The sequence below is a fragment of the Rutilus rutilus genome, assembly GCF_951802725.1.
Source record: "Rutilus rutilus genome assembly, chromosome: 15".
Lineage (NCBI taxonomy): Eukaryota > Metazoa > Chordata > Actinopteri > Cypriniformes > Leuciscidae > Rutilus > Rutilus rutilus.
Genome location: NC_140220.1, coordinates 10169657 through 10189631, shown reverse-complemented (window position 1 = coordinate 10189631; position 19975 = coordinate 10169657). Strand labels below are relative to the sequence as shown.

At 38.4% G+C, this 19975-nt stretch overlaps 2 protein-coding genes across 2 annotated transcripts in view; one reads left to right on the top strand and one right to left on the bottom strand.

The window, feature by feature from the left end:
• aig1 (androgen-induced 1 (H. sapiens)) overlaps nt 1–19975 on the top strand; it is a 41392-nt gene that overhangs the window by 16538 nt on the left and 4879 nt on the right. Inside the window, exon 4 of the mRNA XM_084432790.1 lies at nt 18483–18598. Coding sequence (XP_084288916.1) covers nt 18483–18598 — 116 coding nt within the window. The remainder of the gene's footprint in view (nt 1–18482; nt 18599–19975) is intronic.
• adat2 (adenosine deaminase tRNA specific 2) overlaps nt 10859–19975 on the bottom strand; it is a gene marked incomplete at its 5' end in the record, with an annotated part of 25432 nt that continues 16315 nt past the window's right edge. The window contains one exon of the mRNA XM_084432786.1: nt 10859–10985. Coding sequence (XP_084288912.1) covers nt 10884–10985 — 102 coding nt within the window. The 3' untranslated portion in view covers nt 10859–10883. The remainder of the gene's footprint in view (nt 10986–19975) is intronic.

Genomic DNA, 19975 nt, shown 5'->3' with positions numbered 1-19975 from the left:
GACATGAAAAGATAAAACAAAAAAACAATACTTTCCCCCAAGTGACAAGGGAAAGGACATTTTCCCTGTTTTGAAGCTGTCAACAGCGTTGTTGTATATTTGGCAAGCTTATCAAGACTCATAATGTGGTGATAACAATCGAAACAGAGCCACTTCAATAGGACTTAAAGAGGCCACTACTAAACTTTCATGGCATCATCGGGAGGCAGTTTACCTGCGTCAAAGTATCTGTGACAATAATCCTGTCTCTGCTTTGTGATTACTCCGCCTGCAGAGAGGGGCCTGTCAGAAGAGTGTTGCACTGCTCTAATGTTAATGCCAGTGGCCTCCCGCTGAGCAGCCCCCACGTTCAAAGCCACTCGCTCCAAATGCGTACCACAAATAAACATCTTACACCTACTTAGAAAAAACACCACTGCTGCACATCTCAAAATAAAAGTACAAAAGAACCTGAGAGGCCGACTTCCCACGTGAAGGTATTTTCTGGACTAGCCTACGTATTGCTCAGTCTGAGCTCTTAGCGTTAACTTTCCTCATATTTAATTCAGCGGGTAGGTTCGCGGTAGCTTTTAAGCGATACAGGTCATTGTGCACGGGGGCTTTTATGACTGATTACCTGTGGTAAACAACCCCAACTTCTCCGTCGCTCTTTTATTCACACTGCTAATTGTTCGAGGGAAACAAACACGATGCACAGCAATTCCTTTTCCACAGCATGACCTTGAACGTACTTCGTTCTGCTAATTAATCATGCAGTAAGTTCAAAGAGAATGTCATCAATATTTATGACTGACTAACAGTTTCAAAACCATTGCTGCAACAGGGAACAGGAATTTGTATGCAAGTATTCCATTTTAGGTCATTTATATTAGTTACATCCTCTAGGCCATTAAGATCTGTACAAAGGTTTCAGTTAACTATTCCCAAGTCTCGTCTAAAATCAAAAGGAGGTTCTCTGTTGCAGCTCATCGCTTATTGAAATAGTCTTTTCTCACTTGCATTCTACTGTACTTAATTTTGTGTCATTTTGTATTGTCTTGTACTTGGTTTCATTATCCTAGATTGCATAAATGTGTTAAACCTCACTCCCGGTCACGGCACCAAATGTAACCAGTCCAACTCGACCCGCTCTGAGTTGTGTTTCGCAAAAGCATCGTTCGCCAACTATATTCGCAAGTTCCGTTGTTATCAGGGGTGCGTTTCCCAAAAGCATTGTTGGCCAACTATATTCGCAAGTTCCGTTGTTATCAGGGGTGCGTTTCCCAAAAGCATTGTTGGCCAACTATGGTAGCAAGTTCCGTCATTATTAGCATAGTTTCCCGAGACCATAGTTCTAACGAATATTCGCAAACAGCATCACAAAGTTGTGTGTTTGGATGACAGCTCTTGAGCTATGGTTAGAAGCATAGTTTCTTGTTTGCATGACATGTGGACTCAAATGAATCCTTATCTTGAGCCAAATAAGCAAGTTGACATTCAGTACAATCCATATCTTTTATTTAGAATACATACAAATGTCATTTACGTCTTTTAGTTTGTCAAGAGATTTAAAGCACCATTTTTGAATAGTCCGCATGTGCGAACGAGCTCTACTACGTAAGAACAAACCTATGATTAAATCTGGAAATAAAGCAAAATGAGAAAATATGAGAAATGAGAAATAGTCCTCAGATGCCATGTCGTAATTTATAGCAAAACATCTAGCATTAATTCAATCTCAAACAGATTAATTAAAAGTAGTTATTACTCCACCACCTGCGTGACATCATTCACCAACGTGGTTGAACGACCAATTTGCGACAGTACAGTTTTGGGAAACAGTTGTGACCAGCTTGTAGAATTCTTCAATGATGCATCGTACTATGGTAGTTAAGCAGCGAGTTACATCGTTGTATGGGAAACACACCCCTGAGCGGGATTCGAACCATAGTGTGGGAGGCGGGCGTGCTAACAAGGACGCTAAATGCTAACGCTCCTATTGAGGCCAGAGGAGTGAGGTTTACACGCACAGCTCTTACGGTACGTTCACACGGGGCGTCAGTGTCAACGCTTGACGGAAGGCGTGGCTGAAGTTTGGCACTGACGCCATGGTCATAGCAGCGTCAGCCAATGAAATTAGACAGGAACTCAAATTAATCCTCAGTTTGCTGCTCTTGAACAGGATGAACGTGATTGGCTGCCGCCTGGCTACTGTATTTGCATAGAGCGATCCTGATTGGCTGACGCTTCCGTCTGCGGCGCTTCACTGGCGTTGCTCGCGGCAGAAGTTGAAAAATTCTCAACTTCTGCCGCGAGCAACGCCAGTGAAGCGCCGCCGACGGATCCACAATTCTTTTCGGCAACGCTTGACGTCACCCATTTAAAGTCAATGGGAAGCGTTGACGCTGACACCCGTGTGAACGTACCGTTACTGGCCTACGTCCGTTACATTAGGTCCTGGTATGTAAAGCATTTTGGCCAACATGTGCTGTTTTTAAATGTGCTATATAAATAAATGTGATTGATTGATTGACTGAGCAATGAATTCCAGTTGCAATTCCAGCTTCTCTTGGCCTGTAAAGAAAAACTCACACTGAGAGGAGGAACCAGACTTCACAGGCTCTCTCTTTTTCTAATTGTCTCTCAACCTGTCAGTGGCATTTCTCAACAATTCCTTCTTCTGGATTTGTGGGATGTTGTTTAGAGAAGAAAATAGCTGTGCCCACAGGCCAATTTTAAGAGTGCTCTCCTCCGAAAATTGTCTCTAACTGTATGCTCCCACTGTTTAGACTGTGGGGATAAGTGTTTCACCATTTACAGTAACAAGAATCCATCCTCCGAGAGAGAGAGGAGGAATACATCCATGTGACTGAAATCGATCAATGCCACAGTCCATGGCTGCGCTAAACTGATGGACTCCAGTGGTGTTTTCTCTGCATCTAATAACATGTTTGGTTTGCCACTGTCAGAGGAACCTCAGACAGACTAGTTTCTGCTTAACCAATGGTATTACCCAGACCGTCTTTAGGATACCGCAAGGATAAGAACCAGATGTCAGAGCATATTAGATTATTTTTCAGGATGTTACACTTTACACTTTTATAAAAAAAATCTAATAAATTGCAAACAGTGCTTTAGGGGTACAGGGACAAGTCACTGGGACAAGTTGTCACTTGTAAGTCAACTGTAAAGGATGTATATTGGTACTTTGGTAAATATTGGTAAAATCTTTCATCATTTACTCACCTCCATGTCAATCCAAACCTGTATGACTTTTGTGAAACACAAAAAAAACACTTGGTTTTCATCCAAACCAAGTCAGTGGAGTAGGCTAAGTGATGATAAAATACACCTAAATTCAATATTATTCTGGCATAAACTGGATGGAAACTACCCACAATTATTAAACTGGCCAAGTATACCAACCAAAATGGCTGCCTGACAACTAGAAATTACAATTTATGCAGGCTAGTAATCACTTGCAATGGCCAGAACCTGATTCATATGTGTATTATTGAATGTATTAGTCTCCATTAATGTAAAATACAGTAGGTCAGGCTGTTGACAGATTGCCACCTGGTGGTCGTTGCCAACTTGGGTACTGGTAGCGTACAAGCTCAGACTGTAATTCCCCAGATTGCTGCAAGATGCAGAATCATTTTAATGACATGTTAAAACAAGGCTCCCCTTCATTATGGCCATAGAGGTTTCCCTGCAAAAAGCCTTTGTCCCATTGCTTGCCATTCCTCATATGCAATGAAGTAAAGTGAAGCAAAATAAATCATCATTTTTGTGGTATTTTCCACAGTGGAGTGCCACCGTCATCTTCCATAGAACATTTACCCGCGGATTCTTTCATGCATCGCCGGAGGACGCACGCTTTGATCTTATATCAGGCTGGCAGAGAAACAAAGTGTCTCAGTTTTGTTGCAAAGAGCGTAGTGCAGTCGGTGGTTGCACTGTTGAACATAAAGGAGAGGTCAGTATTATTATTGTTAACAAACTAGGGGAAAACTTTTTTTTCTTATCTGAAAAAAAAAAAAAAAAACATTTTCATGACTTAAATGCTAACTAAAATAAAATCCAAATAACATACATTATTTCAGGATTAGTTTGTAATACATAATAGATTATAAATATCTACATTAAACATGAAAATGCTACTCTATAGCAATAATTCTAGACTGTGCTGAAAAAACAGTGTCAAATTTTTTATTTTGTATTATACAAATTAGCATATTCACTTTGGCAGCCGTAAAAAAATTTAACTAAGGACTAAAATAGAAACAAAATACTAAAAAACAGTGCAACTAAATAAGAAACTAGAAAATGACTTTAAGACTAACTAAAATATAATAAAAATAACAAAGAAATTATTTCAATATTACTTTTTGATACACCTTTTTGATACACCTTGAAACCTTTACAACTCTCTTACTATAAAAATTAAAATGCCATGAGACTGCAATAATACTAGAACATTTTAGAACAAACATTTTAGCTTGCATATTAACTTTGGCAGCCCTAAAAAAAAAAAACTTAGTACTATAATAAAAAACAGTGTGACTAAATACAAAACCAGAAAACATGAACGACTATTTGATTATTTCAATACTATCTAATATAAAATAAAACATAACTAATACATTATTTTAATGTGAAAATGTCATTAAATACCAATAATACTGTGCTAAAAAAAAAAAAAAAGTATGCTGTTAAAGAGTTTTAAATGATACCAGCTAGTGCATTAGCGTCTTTGGCAGCCCTACAAAAAACTGTTACAACAATGAAACAGTGAAAAGGGTGGTACGTCTGAAGTGTGTTTGTTAATGCGAATGCTGTATTGGTCAAGAATGCTTGTTAAAAGCATTCTATTAACATGATAGCATCTCTGTAAATTCCCCTCAATGTGATTTCGCCATGTACGTTGTTCCGCATTAAAGAGCGGCTGCTCTTGTTTTCTCTGTCATTGTGCTGTGGTGTTAGCGTTATCTTTTTTGCTTGGCAACCATCTCACTCACTAAAGCTCTAGATTGACAGGAGGGATCTGGTTGTTTTGTCTGGCAAGCCTCCAGCCACTTACTAAGGACATAATGTGCTAAGGTCTTATGCAATGAGGCTGCGTTGCAAGTAACCCAGCATAGTGAAGTCAAATTAATTACAATATCCTGATGTTTTATCACAGACCTGTTACATTTTGTTTGAAAACCAAAAAGACATGCAACATCGAAGGGCTTTGACGGGCTTTTTTTTGAAGGGCTCTTAAGCTGGATTTTTGCAAATGCTATTTGATTATATCTGATTACAATGGTCAGGTCCTAATGCGTTATGGATTAAATTAAAGCAAGCTGTGATGGAGAGCAAATTAAAGCAGGATCAGTGCTCTGCATTAGAGTGTTGAGGGACAAATTAAGCCTAGATCAGCATCCTGTCATGTGATAGGCCAAAGAGCAGCTACCAAACCAACACACACTTCTTGGCTCAGGGAAATAAAAAGGCCCATCATGCCAGCAGTGTGTCCACGCTTGCCAGAGAGCATCCCTGCAGCTGTGCCAGGCGTATACTGAGCCAAAATAGCCTGTCATAACAAGAGATCATCTCCCCTAGAGACTGCCAGCAGAATCCAGCGTTCTGTTCAAACGCAAAAACACAACTGCCTCTAATCAAGCAGACAGGGAAAAAACATAATATGATTTATTTGTTACAAATTGTTCAACGTGATCTCATGAGTTTTTGTGTGTATTTTCTACGTAAAGTGTGGTTCTACCAAACATACATTTACTTACGTTTTCATACACACTGAAACGTACAATATAGACATGTTGACTGCAGTAAAATATAAATTATTTACGTGAACAACTTTTACACATACAGATGTGCACGAATTCTTATTTATCAATATTAGAATAACACAAATAAACTTAATGTATTTAATCTCACTTTATTGCCCAATGTCTTTGCTGCTTTGCTGCTAGATAAACATCACATTTCTGTTTCTTTTTTTAGTGCTTGAGTAAGAATGTTGAACTTTTCCCAAATGGCACACTTCATTGCACTTAAGGTCTTGTGGACTTGCAATGGCTGCCGTGTGCACGTGCGTGTCCGTTAAGTCCATGAAACCGTAGAGTGCCCCATTTGTCATTTTAGGTTTAAGAGGGTTGCTTGCAAGCGCCCCCTTTGTGGTCGATATGCGCCCTCGTTGTGCACTTTTGTCGACTTCTTCCCAACAGTCAAAGCTGAGTTACGTCACGTAAGTGTGGACACGTAGGAAGACCGTGAGTGCTTAGGGTGCCATCTGAGACAGGGCCTTCTTATGCTTCCTATTCTTCTGCAATCCAGAATGGCTACACAGCTGAAAGGTTTGTTTGTGCTGCGCCCTCTACTGTACAGGCGTGAATTTGCAATTCCTTCAGCCTGAGACTTATTCATTTCACTTTTGGTGTGAAAGGGCTTTTGCATCTGCCAAAAATAGGCCAAACCATTTTTTGTCATTAAAAATCAAACAAGCAAGCCTAGCCCAGATGAGAAAAAGTAATGCAAAGGTAACATAATGCATTACTTTCTATAAAAAGTAACTAAGTAACACAATTAGTTACTTTTTTAGGGAGCAACGCAATATATTACTTTTAAAAGTAACTTTCCCCAACACTTTTATCACGACGACAGGTGTCTAGTTGACACCTACATCAGGGGCAGGTTCATCTAGCCTCCATGGACCCGTTTTTCATTGATACTCAGTTTGCTTTAAGGTTTGCTTTGCAGGTCAGAGAACAAGACCTGTGGATGATGACATGAAAGACAATGAACAGTGACTCTTTCAGCCAAACCAAGGGGTCCTATTAACAATACCCCATCTTAGGGGCCACTCAAGGGCTATCATGAATCCATTTACAAAACTAAAAAAACTTTAGAGGCAAAATGAGATAAGATATTAGATTCAGACTACAGGCAAATCTGATTTATTTTTTTCAAATCAGATTTTTTCAGCCAGACTTTCTGCACTATTAATTGTGTGTCCAGACATAACCAACCTATCTACATGGGTTGCTTTGGTGATGACATAGGCGTACCATGATGAGGCTTCCGAAACAGAGGCAGAAAAAATGGAGGTGCATCATTTCGCTCTCCAAATAAGCGCCCTATTGAGTTGCGGTGCATAACACCTGGAGTATTGTGATGTTCCATGCTGTAGTCACGGCTGAAATCTTTGAAGATACTGGTTGAATACTGTATGAATACGCCATTTCCATCACCGATTTTGACGTTATCGTTGTGTGTCACATTAAGAGTTATACAAATTTGAAATCTGTTTTGAGCAGGCGGAACGTCCAGACTGAGAAGCATCTGTAAAAATATGATTGAAATCGCAAACCACCCCCAAATGGGGTTTGAATCAGATTTTGCAGTCCAGACTTTCAAAAACAGTTTTTTGCAGGCAGTCTGTCTGAACATAGCCGTAGTCTTGTTTTCAGAGAAATGTAACTTGAGCGAGATTTATGCTTAAAAAAAGAAGGAAGAAAAAAACTATTTTCTAATGGGGTAAGGAACAAAAATTAAACAAGTTTTATTTTTCTCACTGGCCATTTCTTTTTCTTCATTTTAAGCATTAAAAATTACACTATTATTTAGATGGATTTCTCTGAAAACAAGACTTGTAAGGATGTTTAGATATTCACATTGTAGCCCTACTCCAACTTAAAATATCATGCACTTACATTTTTGGCTTGAGATGTGCTAGTAATTACACTAATAAAAATGGTAATATCTATATACAGTGGGGAGAACAAGTGATTTGATACACTGCCGATTTTGCAGGTTTTCCTACTTACTCTTCAACTGTGAGTGACGGAATCTAAAACAAAAATCCAGAAAATCACATTGTATGATTTTTAAATAATTAATTTGCATTTTATTGCATGACATAAGTATTTGATCACCTACCAACCAGGAAGAATTCCGGCTCTCACAGACCTGTTCGTTTATCGTTAAGAAGCCCTCCTGTTCTCCACTCATTACCTGTATTAACTGCACCTGTTTGAACTTGTTACCTGTATAAAAGACACCTGTCCACACACTCAATCAAACAGACTCCAACCTCTCCACAAGACCAAGACCAGAGAGCTGTGTAAGGACATCAGGGATAAAATTGTAGACCTGCACAAGGCTGGGATGGGCTACAGGACAATAGGCAAGCAGCTTGGTGAGAAGGCAACAACTGTTGGCGCAATTATTAGAAAATGGAAGAAGTTCAAGATGATGGTCAATCTCCCTCGGTCTAGGGCACCATGCAAGATCTCACCTCGTGGGGCATCAATGATCATGAGGAAGGTGAGGGATCAGCCCAGAACTACACGGCAGGACCTGGTCAATGACCTGAAGAGAGCTGGGACCACAGTCTCAAAGAAAACCATTAGTAACACACTACGCCGTCATGGATTAAAATCCTGCAGCGCACGCAAGCCAGCGCATGTCCAGGCCCGTCTGAAGTTTGCCATTGACCATCTGGATGATCCAGAGGAGGAATGGGAGAAGGTCATGTGATCTGATGAGACAAAAATAGAGCTTTTTGGTCTAAACTCCACTCGCCGTGTTTGGAGGAAGAAGAAGGATGAGTACAACCCCAAGAACACCATCCCAACCGTGAAGCATGGAGGTGGAAACATCATTCTTTGGGGATGCTTTTCTGCAAAGGGGACAGGACGACTGCACCGTATTGAGGGGAGGATGGATGGGGCCATGTATCGCAAGATCTTGGCCAACAACCTCCTTCCCTCAGTAAGAGCATTGAAGATGGGTCGTGGCTGGGTCTTCCAGCATGACAACGACCCGAAACACACAGCCAGGGCTACTAAGAAGCATCTCAAGGTCCTGGAGTGGCCTAGCCAGTTTCCAGACCTGAACCCAGTAGAAAATCTTCGGAGGGAGCTGAAAGTCCGTATTGCCCAGCGACAGCCCCGAAACCTGAAGGATCTGGAGGGTCTGTGTGGAGGAGTGGGCCAAAATCCCTGCTGCAGTGTGTGCAAACCTGGTCAAGAACTACAGGAAGCGTATAATCTCTGTAATTGCAAACAAAGGTTTCTGTACCAAATATTAAGTTCTGCTTTTCTTATCAAATACTTATGTCATGCAATAAAATGCAAATTAATTACTTAAAAATCATACAATGTGATTTTCTGGATTTTTGTTTTAGATTCCGTCACTCACAGTTGAAGAGTACCTATGATAAAAATTACAGACTTCTACATGCTTTGTAAGTGGGAAAACCTGCAAAATCAGCAGTGTATCAAATACTTGTTCTCCCCACTGTAAAATCAGAAAAACGGAGGCCTCACATTGACCTTTCTGAGTAAATGCAGACACTTAGGTCAGCGGTGAATTCTTTCAAATTATTAGCTGTGCATGTGCGTATCATCAAGGTGAACCGGGAAGTTTCAGCTGACAGTCATTGTGATTCGATGTGGTCTGAACTGGTTTTACATGGATGGAGGAGAGGAAACAGATGTGTTTTTCTGTTAAGATCAAGAGACAGATTGGGTTTTCACAGAACAAACCCAAAGTGTTAAACAACTGGTGCAAAGAGGCAAACACTACTATTTTCAATGATATTGATTCTCTACTTGTGAAGTGCTTTCTGTTCAGCTATTTCCTTTGGTTTCCATAAGTGCTGGCAGATTACTTTATAAAGATCAATAATTGCCGGTCCATTTTTCTGGACGCTAATATTTCAAGGCATGGCGGTGTACAATGTCACCCTTGCACTCATGATTGAGTTGCCATGTTGAGCCTGGAAAAGTTACTAGGTGAAGTTCCTCCGTCCAAACCCCGTCATTAAAACGAGTGCATAGCTGGCTCGCTAGCTCATCCTTAACAACTGGGAAAATATTTACCCATCTCAAACCATTGAAAGACGGCCGTTTTGTAGTTTGCTTTCTTGCCCATTGTTGACAAAGTTGGCGAAGACGTTTTGACATTGGAGGAGCTGGAAAACATCTCTAGCTCAGAATTCTTGGAGTATATTCGACAGTAACCCCTGCTTTTAATTTGTGCATAGAAACATCTGTGTTCACACCAGTTTTGGTATAGCAGGCTGCCAGTGAAGTGCGATCAGCAGTGCATAATGAGCTTGTGAAATCTCGTCATGTTCCTCACATCGAAAAGTAGTCTCACGCATTATGCTGGAGTCTTCTGCACTTGGTCTTGCTCAAAACTTGCTCACAGTTTTCTGGCTTGTAATTCTATTTCACTATACGTTCTGTTATCATGGAGCAGGTGACAACAACAGTATTTATAAGTAACTTAATGTTTTGATAAATACTCTCATTTATAAGAAAGAAATAGATCTTAAAAATTATATACCCCAAAACAAAGATGAAAAATAATATAATAATAATAATAATAATATAGGCTCCAGCATCCTTGTGACCCTGCAAAGGTTAAAGCGGTTTGGAAAATTAATTAATAGATAATAATATTAAGAAGAAGAAAGAGAAGAAGAAGAAGAAGAAGAAACTCATAATACATATTTTTTACATGTTAATTTCTGCATATTGATTATCAATGATTTTAAAATTTATATATTATTATTAATAATTGTATTATTACATTTTGCAGTCTCATTTCTTTAAAGCATAAATCATTTATGCATATCGGTTATTGGTGATGATGATATTCATTTTACTATTAAGACTTAATAAATAATAACATAATAGATTATATATCATAAAAATACTACATATGTCAATCTGTACTTCAGTAATTGTATCTCACCATTCGTTCTGCTATCAGAGAGCGAGTGTTTGACACTCGAGCGGCATCAATGTGAAGTGCATGCAACACTTTCACTGGAACGGGAGGATATGGAGTCGATCCTGGGAGTATTTGACAAGGCCTGTCTTGCTTATAGTTCAGGGTCCTCTGAGTGAGTTGTGCTGTTTTGTTGGAGGGGATTTTCCGCAGACAGTCCAGGCATGCTTGCCAAAACCACAAGACTCCAAGAGCTTCTCAGCCTGGTGGTCAGAGAAAGAGAGCTGCCATGTTAAATTAAGACAAGGGCCCACAAACACAAGCTAAAATAAAACAAGTCTGGGTCACATTCAAGCGGAAAAAAAAATGCACCGTCAGGCCAAATCTACTGATACCCATCCAGCTGAGCGGGGACCTAAACAGGCTGTGCTTGTGGTAGTGGCTGTTTGCGGTGCAGCTCAGGAAGGTATTTAGTGGGGATTCACGCTGCCAAGGGGAGAAGGGCTAAGAGGTCATGTGAGCCCCTGTTGACTGGGAACCGTGGGGAGTATGTCACAACCAGCCTGGGAGGTTAAGCAGGGAAACCCAACACCCGACCTTGGGAGCACTCTCTCCGTCACACTATACCCTCTGTGAGCCTTCTATCAGGTCGGCCCGCAGCACAGTTAGCACGCAAATCTCTCGTTCGGATTCCACTGGGCTCTGATGCTTTGACAGGTCGGGGCAAGCTGGTCTGTGATAAGACAGCAGTGCAAAGTGAATCATGGGCCTTAAACCAACCGGCTCATCTGTCACAAGTAACTCTATCCACAGTACCAAACAAGCTGTAGTAGGTGTATTCATGACATCCCATTAATCATATTTGTCTTGTCTTTTCAAAAAGAACAAGTCTGCTCTCTTTGCACAAATAATAATCCCTCTGGATTTCCAAGAAGAGCATATTTTTTAGGCCTCTTTGTAATGGCATATTTTCTATATTCTGTATGCTTTGTCTTTTTTGTCAGCAATGACTTGTAAAGGGATGTAAATGGTTGACACTGATTCAATTTGATTACGATTGTTTGCCTTATACATCATGAAAAATCATTCAATCCGATTCAGTCCCGTTTGATTATTGAATGATTCATGATTATTTTCAAAAATATGCTGCTGTATAAATAAATACCGTTCAAACGTTTAGGGACAGTACACATTAAAAAAAAAAAAATGAATACTTCTATTCAGAAAGAAATATTAAGCAGCACTTGTTTTCAACATTGATAATAAGATATGTTTCCTGAGCAGCAAATCAGCATATTAGAATGATTTCTGAAGGATCACGTGACACTGAACAATGGAGTAATGATGCTGAAAATTCAGCTTTGTCAACATAAGAATACATTTCATTTTAAAATATATTGAAATAGAAATTTTATTTTAAATTGCAACAGTAAAAATGAGTTAAAAAAATCTTACCAACCCCAAACTTTTGAATGGTAGTGTAATTTAGATACATGTTTATCTAATAAGAAAGTTAATATTGTGTCGCTAATTCAAGCTATTGTAGAATTAACAACTATATATTACTGGCAATTTACAGCAAATTTCTAAGTATATTGTGCAAATATTCCAGAATACACATAATAAATTTTAAAAAATCACCACAAAAACTGTCACATGGGTAAATTTTTTGCAATTGAGATTTATACATCATCTGAAAGCTGAATAAATAAGCTTTCCATTGATGTATGGTTTGTTAGGATAGAACAATATCTGGCCGAGATACAACTATTTGAAAAAATTGAAGCATTTAAAGTGAAAATCTCCTTTAAAGTTGTCCATTTATGTTCGCGATTGTGCTGCATTCACTCACAAAAATAAATGTTTTATATATTTACGGTTGGGAAATTTACAAAATATCCTCTTGGAACATGATCTTTACTTAATATCCTAATGATTTTTGGCAAAAAAGAAAAATCGATCATTTTGACCCATACAATGTATTGTTGGCTATTGCCACAAATATAACCGTGCGACTTGTGACTGCATGGTTTTGTGATCCAGGGTCACATTTGAGAAAGAAAACTACAACAGTTTATTTTGGTCAAATGGAGTCAGGCATTTATGAATAAAAAGGTATGCAGAAACTCAAACTCAGTGAAAGTAATCTGAGGCGGCGTCTGTAAAACATAGGGTATTATTATAGTCATCATAATCGATTATTAAATTCCATAATCAATGCATTGAGTATTTATTACCAAATCAATGCATCATGATATATTTTATACCCCTCATGACAAACTGTGTCCTTGGTTCAAGTACAAAGTGGCAAACCAGAGCCAAATGCTAATGTGGCAGTAGCTGAAAGCCTTGACACTTTGACCACAGAGTGTTGGGTTGAATTCCCAACCAGGACGCAGCTGTGAAATCCTCGCATACGCCGTCTCACCACTGTCAGAAAACAAAACCAAGGAATTGTGCTGCTTAACAGACTCCAGGAGCTGGAAGGTTTGGGCAAAGGTTCTGCCAATGAGCATATTCATCTGGAGCTCTCCATATCATGAAATAACTATCAGTGTCAGTGAGCATTAAAGTATAGCTTATCATTGATCACAAAGGATTAAGTGCGATCACCGTGCAGGCAGAGGGCTGTTCTTGGAGCTTTAGCTTTTTGCACCCACAGATATAATCTCCCTTAGTCTCGCTTTTCCCACATTGGCCAAATTTGGTCTATTCTGAGATCTGGCAGTTGTGCATCCATAACCTCAACTTATAATTGCATGTGAGGTTATGATTATGATCATTTCCAATGAAACAGACACAATGTATGTAAAGATAGGGTCCTGGGGTCAAGCCAAACACTATTCCCAGAAGCAAGGCTGCGCTCGGTCTGTGAAGGAAAGTGTGAGAGACATTTTATGATGAAGATAGTCAAGCAGTAAGAAACTAATAAAGTGAAGCAATGGTTTATGCCAGAGGTCATGTGGAGTCAATAACATTAATAACAGGGTAACATGGGGGAAGATGCCCCCCTTAAGAAAAATGTTCATAATCAACTTGGCTATTCTATTTAAAAATGAATTTTGGCAATTTAGTTGAATAACTGAATAACCAATGACAGATAACGCAGAATCCCTGTGAAAGAGATTAATCTGAAAGGTAAAATTATTCTGAGACTCATAGGCATATGAGTATTTACATATTTATTTGCCCATATTTTAATTAAAGATATGTCGTAATAGCAACACTATTAATGCAAACTGAGTGATTTCACTTATCTAACCTATAGGTTTTAATGAAAGTGAAGATGTCTGAAATGTACATCTAATTCATGGAATAAAAACCCCATTAATTACAATAATTATTAAATCTATCTATCTATCTATCTATCTATCTATCTATCTATCTATCTATCTATCTATCTATCTATCTACTTTTGAACTTTATATTAATCAAAAAATCCTGCAATAAAATGAATCTCAGTTTCCACAAAAATATTAAGCAGTGACAAAAAAATTAAAACACTGATAATAATAAATGTTTCCTGAGCAGTAAATCAGCATATTAGAATGATTTCTGAAGGATCGTGTGACTCTGACGACTGGAGTAATGACTGCTTAAAATTCAGCTTTGCCATCACAGGAATAAATTACATTTTAAAATGTATTAATACTTCACACAAACTTTTTGAAAAAGCACCAGCCACTAGGGTGAATTTTATAAAGAACTCTGAAGAGCAATGGCAAATCGTTATCAAGTTAGGCCTCATACTGTGTCCAATTAAACATTTTTGGCCTTCTTTGTTGTCATCTCTGTGTAAATATGTTTTTTGCTAGTTACAATTCACTTATTGGTATGCAGCTTCAAAACCCACGCCAATCTCTGCAGCCTGCTCAAGTGCTCAAGTACAGCCACAAGTCTCTCAGGATCAGCCTGGAGAGGTTGAGAGTCATTCCAGCAGATCATGAGGGGTTTTGATAGCGGGGCATTAATGATTAGCCCTCACTGTGATCTGCTGGATGGAATGTGTGTGGGTGAATGAGCTCCTTCAAGAATACTTCAGTGTTACATGCGTGCCGAGACACATCTCCCCACCTCTAGAAGCACACGTTCTTTGTTTTTTCTGCAGAGGTTTGGCATTATAGCAATTAGACCATAATCACCGTAATGAACAGAATAACCATCTATTATCCAAGTGCCAACTTTGACTCCCTGACTTGCTTCTGGGAACCGATGAAAAGGTTTTCTGAATCTCGCAAACTTGTCGCAAACATGTTTTGTAAATATTTGAGGGCAATTGACGATTAGGGAAAAATCATTATGGTGAAGAAAGACGTACACATGCACACAAGAAGAATAGAGAACACAAAAGTTTAGAGAGAGTATCCAATAATACTGCACTGAAAAAAAAAAAAAAGAAGGTGAAAGTAAATTATGTACAGCTTGATTCTCCTTTGAATGTATATATAAAATTTTATTAACACGCTATTTTATATTATCAATCTTAATGACAAAGTAATCTTTATAATTTATATTAATAATAAAGAAATTAACAACTACAATAAACGTCTCATGTACCAACTTAATGTCTTTGTAGCCTGCAGTCAGACTAGCAGCCACTAAATGCACCGTGTCAAACCAGACTTACTGAGAGCAGACAGAACAAAATGAGTCATAGACTCATTCACACAGGACGTGTTGAGGAACAGAATGCAGGGGTCTCACAACACGTTTGTAAAACCATCTTTATGCCTGCTTATACTACAGGGCTTAAGTCTCTTGTTTTCTGTTAGATGTGATTAATCGCAATTAATCGACTTGAAAGCACTAATATATATATATATATAGATTATAGATAGATAGATAGATAGATATAGATACACTATATTGCAATGTTATATATTGCCACAGTGGCTGGTGAGCAAAAAAGTTAATGTCAAGTTAATAATCTAAAGAAAGCATAGTGCAAAGGCATTAGGTGCAAAAGTTGCACAAGGATGCACATAGACCGCAACACTTTTCACACAAACCTCAATGACGATGACAGTCGTCAAACAGTTCTTAGATTTTAGAGGAAGTGACAGAAGAATCATTTAGAAAATCTTTTTTGACCACTGATATGTGCCATACATAAAGTACTTTTTGACACTTACATACATTTATATGCTATTTGGGACATTTTGTCTTTAGTAAACAAACAAATTCAACTTGGATAAGTCGAAACAAGTAGCCTAAACTAGTAGACTTTTAAAAAATAGTGTCACTGAGAACAGATGTTAAGACTCAAAATGCATCACACTGCCTTGATTTTTTACAGTGAGGTGCTTATTATACTCTGTGAACATGAGCAACACTGATGAAGACACCAACTACAGTACATGCTGAAAACTGAGTCACAGTGAATCAGAGCTGATCAACCAACTTACAGTATATGAATTCTGATTGACAGTGGCTGCTTTTCTAGAACATTACAGTATCTGTTTGGTTAGCAGTAATGTGACTCATAACTGGCAACTAGCTCATCATGGGTTCAGTCACAGGATGACACAAACACAAACACACACAAAAAAAGCTGCTTTCTCACTGACTGTACATCTCACTCCCGACACTTGTCAGAGACAAGTTCAGACCTGCCGTTCTGATGAGACGTCAACACGCTAAGGACTTAAAACACCCAGCATCCGAGTTTTAAGCGGGTTGGCGCATTCATATCTAGGGAAAGCCCAGTAAATGTGGTCTGCTTTTTATTTACCGTGGAAATATGATTATGTGTTGCAAAAGCGGGTTCAATAAGAGCTGTGGTGGCATGTTAAAAGGATATCAGAATATCAACATGTCATGTATTTTCGGTAAGGCTCATAAGTCTTTCTTTTGGATGGCGTTTCCAGAACAGACGTGTGGTCAAATGAGGCAAGATCTGCAGGGAGTGAGAGTTTTGACTGTCTTCATGTAAGAAGGTTGCCATCTGCTGACTAACAGTGGAAGTGAACATGCAATGAAAGGAGTCCCATGATAGATGACTAGGGATAGTTCACCAAAAAATTTAAATTCTGTCATCATTTACTGTGACCCTTTAACCCTCTAGTTGTTCCAAACCTGTGATATTTCTTTATTTCTTCTGGTGAACACAAAAGAAGATATTTTAAAGAATGTTGGTAATCAAAAAGTTGCCTTTGGCAATGGCAATTGTTAATGGCTACCATCACCTGTTTGATTACCAACATTCTTTAAAATATCTTCTTCAATGCCAATAAAGAACCTTTATTATTAAGATTGTAAACAATGATCAACATATACATTATTTTTCTTATTACCATATGTGATGTGCTCTATGGATTCATTTTACAACGCCTTAATGACATGTTTGGAGCTTTTAAGTTTTGGTTACCTGGACTTTCAATGGAGAGACAAAAAAAAATCTTAATTTGTTTCTTATGGGTTTGGAACGACATGAGGGTGAGTAACTCCCCATAAAAAATTATGACAGACTTTAAATTTTTGCTTGAAAAACTATCCCTTTAAGTACACAATAAATGTCTGTTTTAAAATGATTAGCCTTTAATACTGACCTAATGTAAAATGTTATGTCATCATCTGACCTTTTAGAAATCAGTCTGCATATTGTCTCATGCACGATGCACATAGTAGCACTCTCATAAAAATGAAACAGATGTTCAGCTCTACATTGAAAGAAAAAAACAATAACCTAACTTTATGTTACCATCCTTGACTTTAAATGTTTGTATTGGCTTGCATAATGGTAGTAATGGTTATAATGATGATAGCGCACCCATTCTCATCACTCACATGGTAAAGAAGCTCCCGCCCAGGCCTGGCTCGCCTAGCATTCCTCCATGTTTTCAGCTGCATGAAACCATGTCAGCGTGTTTGTCAAACACTCGGCTTCAGTCCACACCCAGCTTCCTTTTCACTTCTTGTATCTTGTTTGATGAGCAATTTGCTTGAAGTTGTGTAACCGTTCTATTCTCGGTCCACAGGTGATCGGATGGTTGGAACGGCGAGTTAGTCGAGATGGCTGAAAAAAATTGCAGTTTGACAGCTCTATTGCATAGATGGTCACATTATTCATGGACTATTCTTTCATTCTAGCTATTCTGCTATGCAAATGTCCTTATCAACAAGCGTTTCTGATCTAGGCTTTTGTGAAGCAACATAAATAAATAGAATTACCCATTGTTTGGAAAAAGATGTCTGTTGGGTTTGATCAAATTGTGATACAGACACAGTGACAAACAGCTCTATTGATTCAGTAAATCTGACTAAAATCAGATGATTTAAGCAGATTATAGCAACACTTTGTGATTTGGGTTTCATTCTGTGCAGATTCATTAGCATTTGGATGTAAAGGTGACCCCCATTCCACTTGTAAATTACATTTCAACAATTGAGTTTGTAATGATTATCATTGGCCCTCTTGCAATAACCTTTTTATAATTCGTTGGCGTTATCAACTACTCAATGGAGTATCCCAGAAATGATTTATTTTCTGTATAGAGCTGCAGTTTGATTGCAGGTGGTTCTTTCAACTTGTGTCTTACTTACAAGCTAATCAATAGGATATCAGAGTAACAGAGAAAAGACAGAGACTGCATATATAATAACTATCAATCTACAGTCAAATGGCATTTAGAAAGTGAACGTTTAAAAACTTACCAGACAATTTGTCTTTGCAAGAGCCAGCAGCGCATTGAAATCTGACGAGATTCTGTGCTTTAGAATCATTTGTAAAGCTAACTGTGCTGTATTTATGTCCTTTTCAGCACACAACAGTTCTTCCTTTCATCATAATTGAGATGAGAACAACACACCATCGATATCCCAGCAGGTCCTGTGGACTCTTGGCAGTGTGCACGTTTGCCGTTGGATATGTTGTATGGTAAATCTCTCCTTCCAGCACAAGTCATTTTTAATCTCACACTGGGTTAATTTACAAAGAACTCCCTGAAGGCACGATGATCGGGGGAAATTGACTTTGCATTGTTCTATAGTGTCAATCAAAAGATAGATTCCATCTGGTCACCTGATCTTCATGACCTCCAAATCATTCCCTTACGTCTTTCTGCACAGTAATTAATTTGCTCGAATTCTGGCGCTTTCCATGAATAGGGTAAACTTTGGTCTCACATTACATTGGAAAAGCATTAGAGGCACAAATCCCATGTAAACTATCATTTAACATGAAATGAACCTAGCAAAGGGAGGTAGTTTTAAACGCATGAAATGTCTGTATCCTCACTTAAAATGGAGACGTGTCCCTGTAAAATGGCTTTTCCCTTTACAAAACATTAAAGTTTATCAATAACTACAAACCAACAGTTGGTTAGATAGCTTTAGGCTATATCTGCTACACATTCTGGTGTTGTTTAAAAACAAGTATTGTTGAGTGAATGAATGATTCAATGACTAATTATATATGACAAATATCAACAGTGACTTGTCGCCACCTACTGGTGTAACGATGAAATCAACGCAAGTTACTTGATCACTGGCATCAGTGCTTAGAAACTTTTATCCAGTACTTCTATGACAATCTGATTCTTTCCGGTATCTTACTGAAAACATATTAAATTTGAATAATTCAGTGCTTGCCAAACACAAGTTACTTCCTTTTTTTTACTTTTAACAAAAAAGTCATTTCTTTATAGTATTGTTTGTCAACTTTGTTACAGACAAATCAGGCTATGTGTAGAAATCACATTGGTAACCGAGTTTGACGGAAACAGGATTGACCATTTTAAACTGTTTAGCCAAAAACTCCACTTGCTAGCATAAATGCTAAGAGCACATGTCACTAATGAAATCATGATTAATGGTGCCTTCACGTGCTATGGAAAAGATGATATTTTCCACTTGTGAACTGGTATTTACCAGTGTGTTGTGTTCAAGTGCTTTTGTTGTCGTAATGTAGGGAAAAGATGGACTCAGATCCAGGCTCCTATTGACTGCTAGCTAGCATCTGCTCTGGGTAGGTAACACCAAGCCATAACGGTATTTTTAAAACTGACACTGCGTGTTAACGCATTATATTACAATTGTTAATGACACAACATTGTATAGGCTACAAAAACTATCCGCTAAAAGTAGCAAAAAACGTTTAGTTGTGAACAATGCTTTTCATTCACGACTCTTGCGTTGCTCTCCGCCATTTTGAAAAGGTCAAAGGTTATCTCATCTCGGCAACTCGTGCATCAAAATATTCTACGAGTTGCCCAGTGGAAAATACCACATGAGGGGGTGTTCATGTGCATTTTCC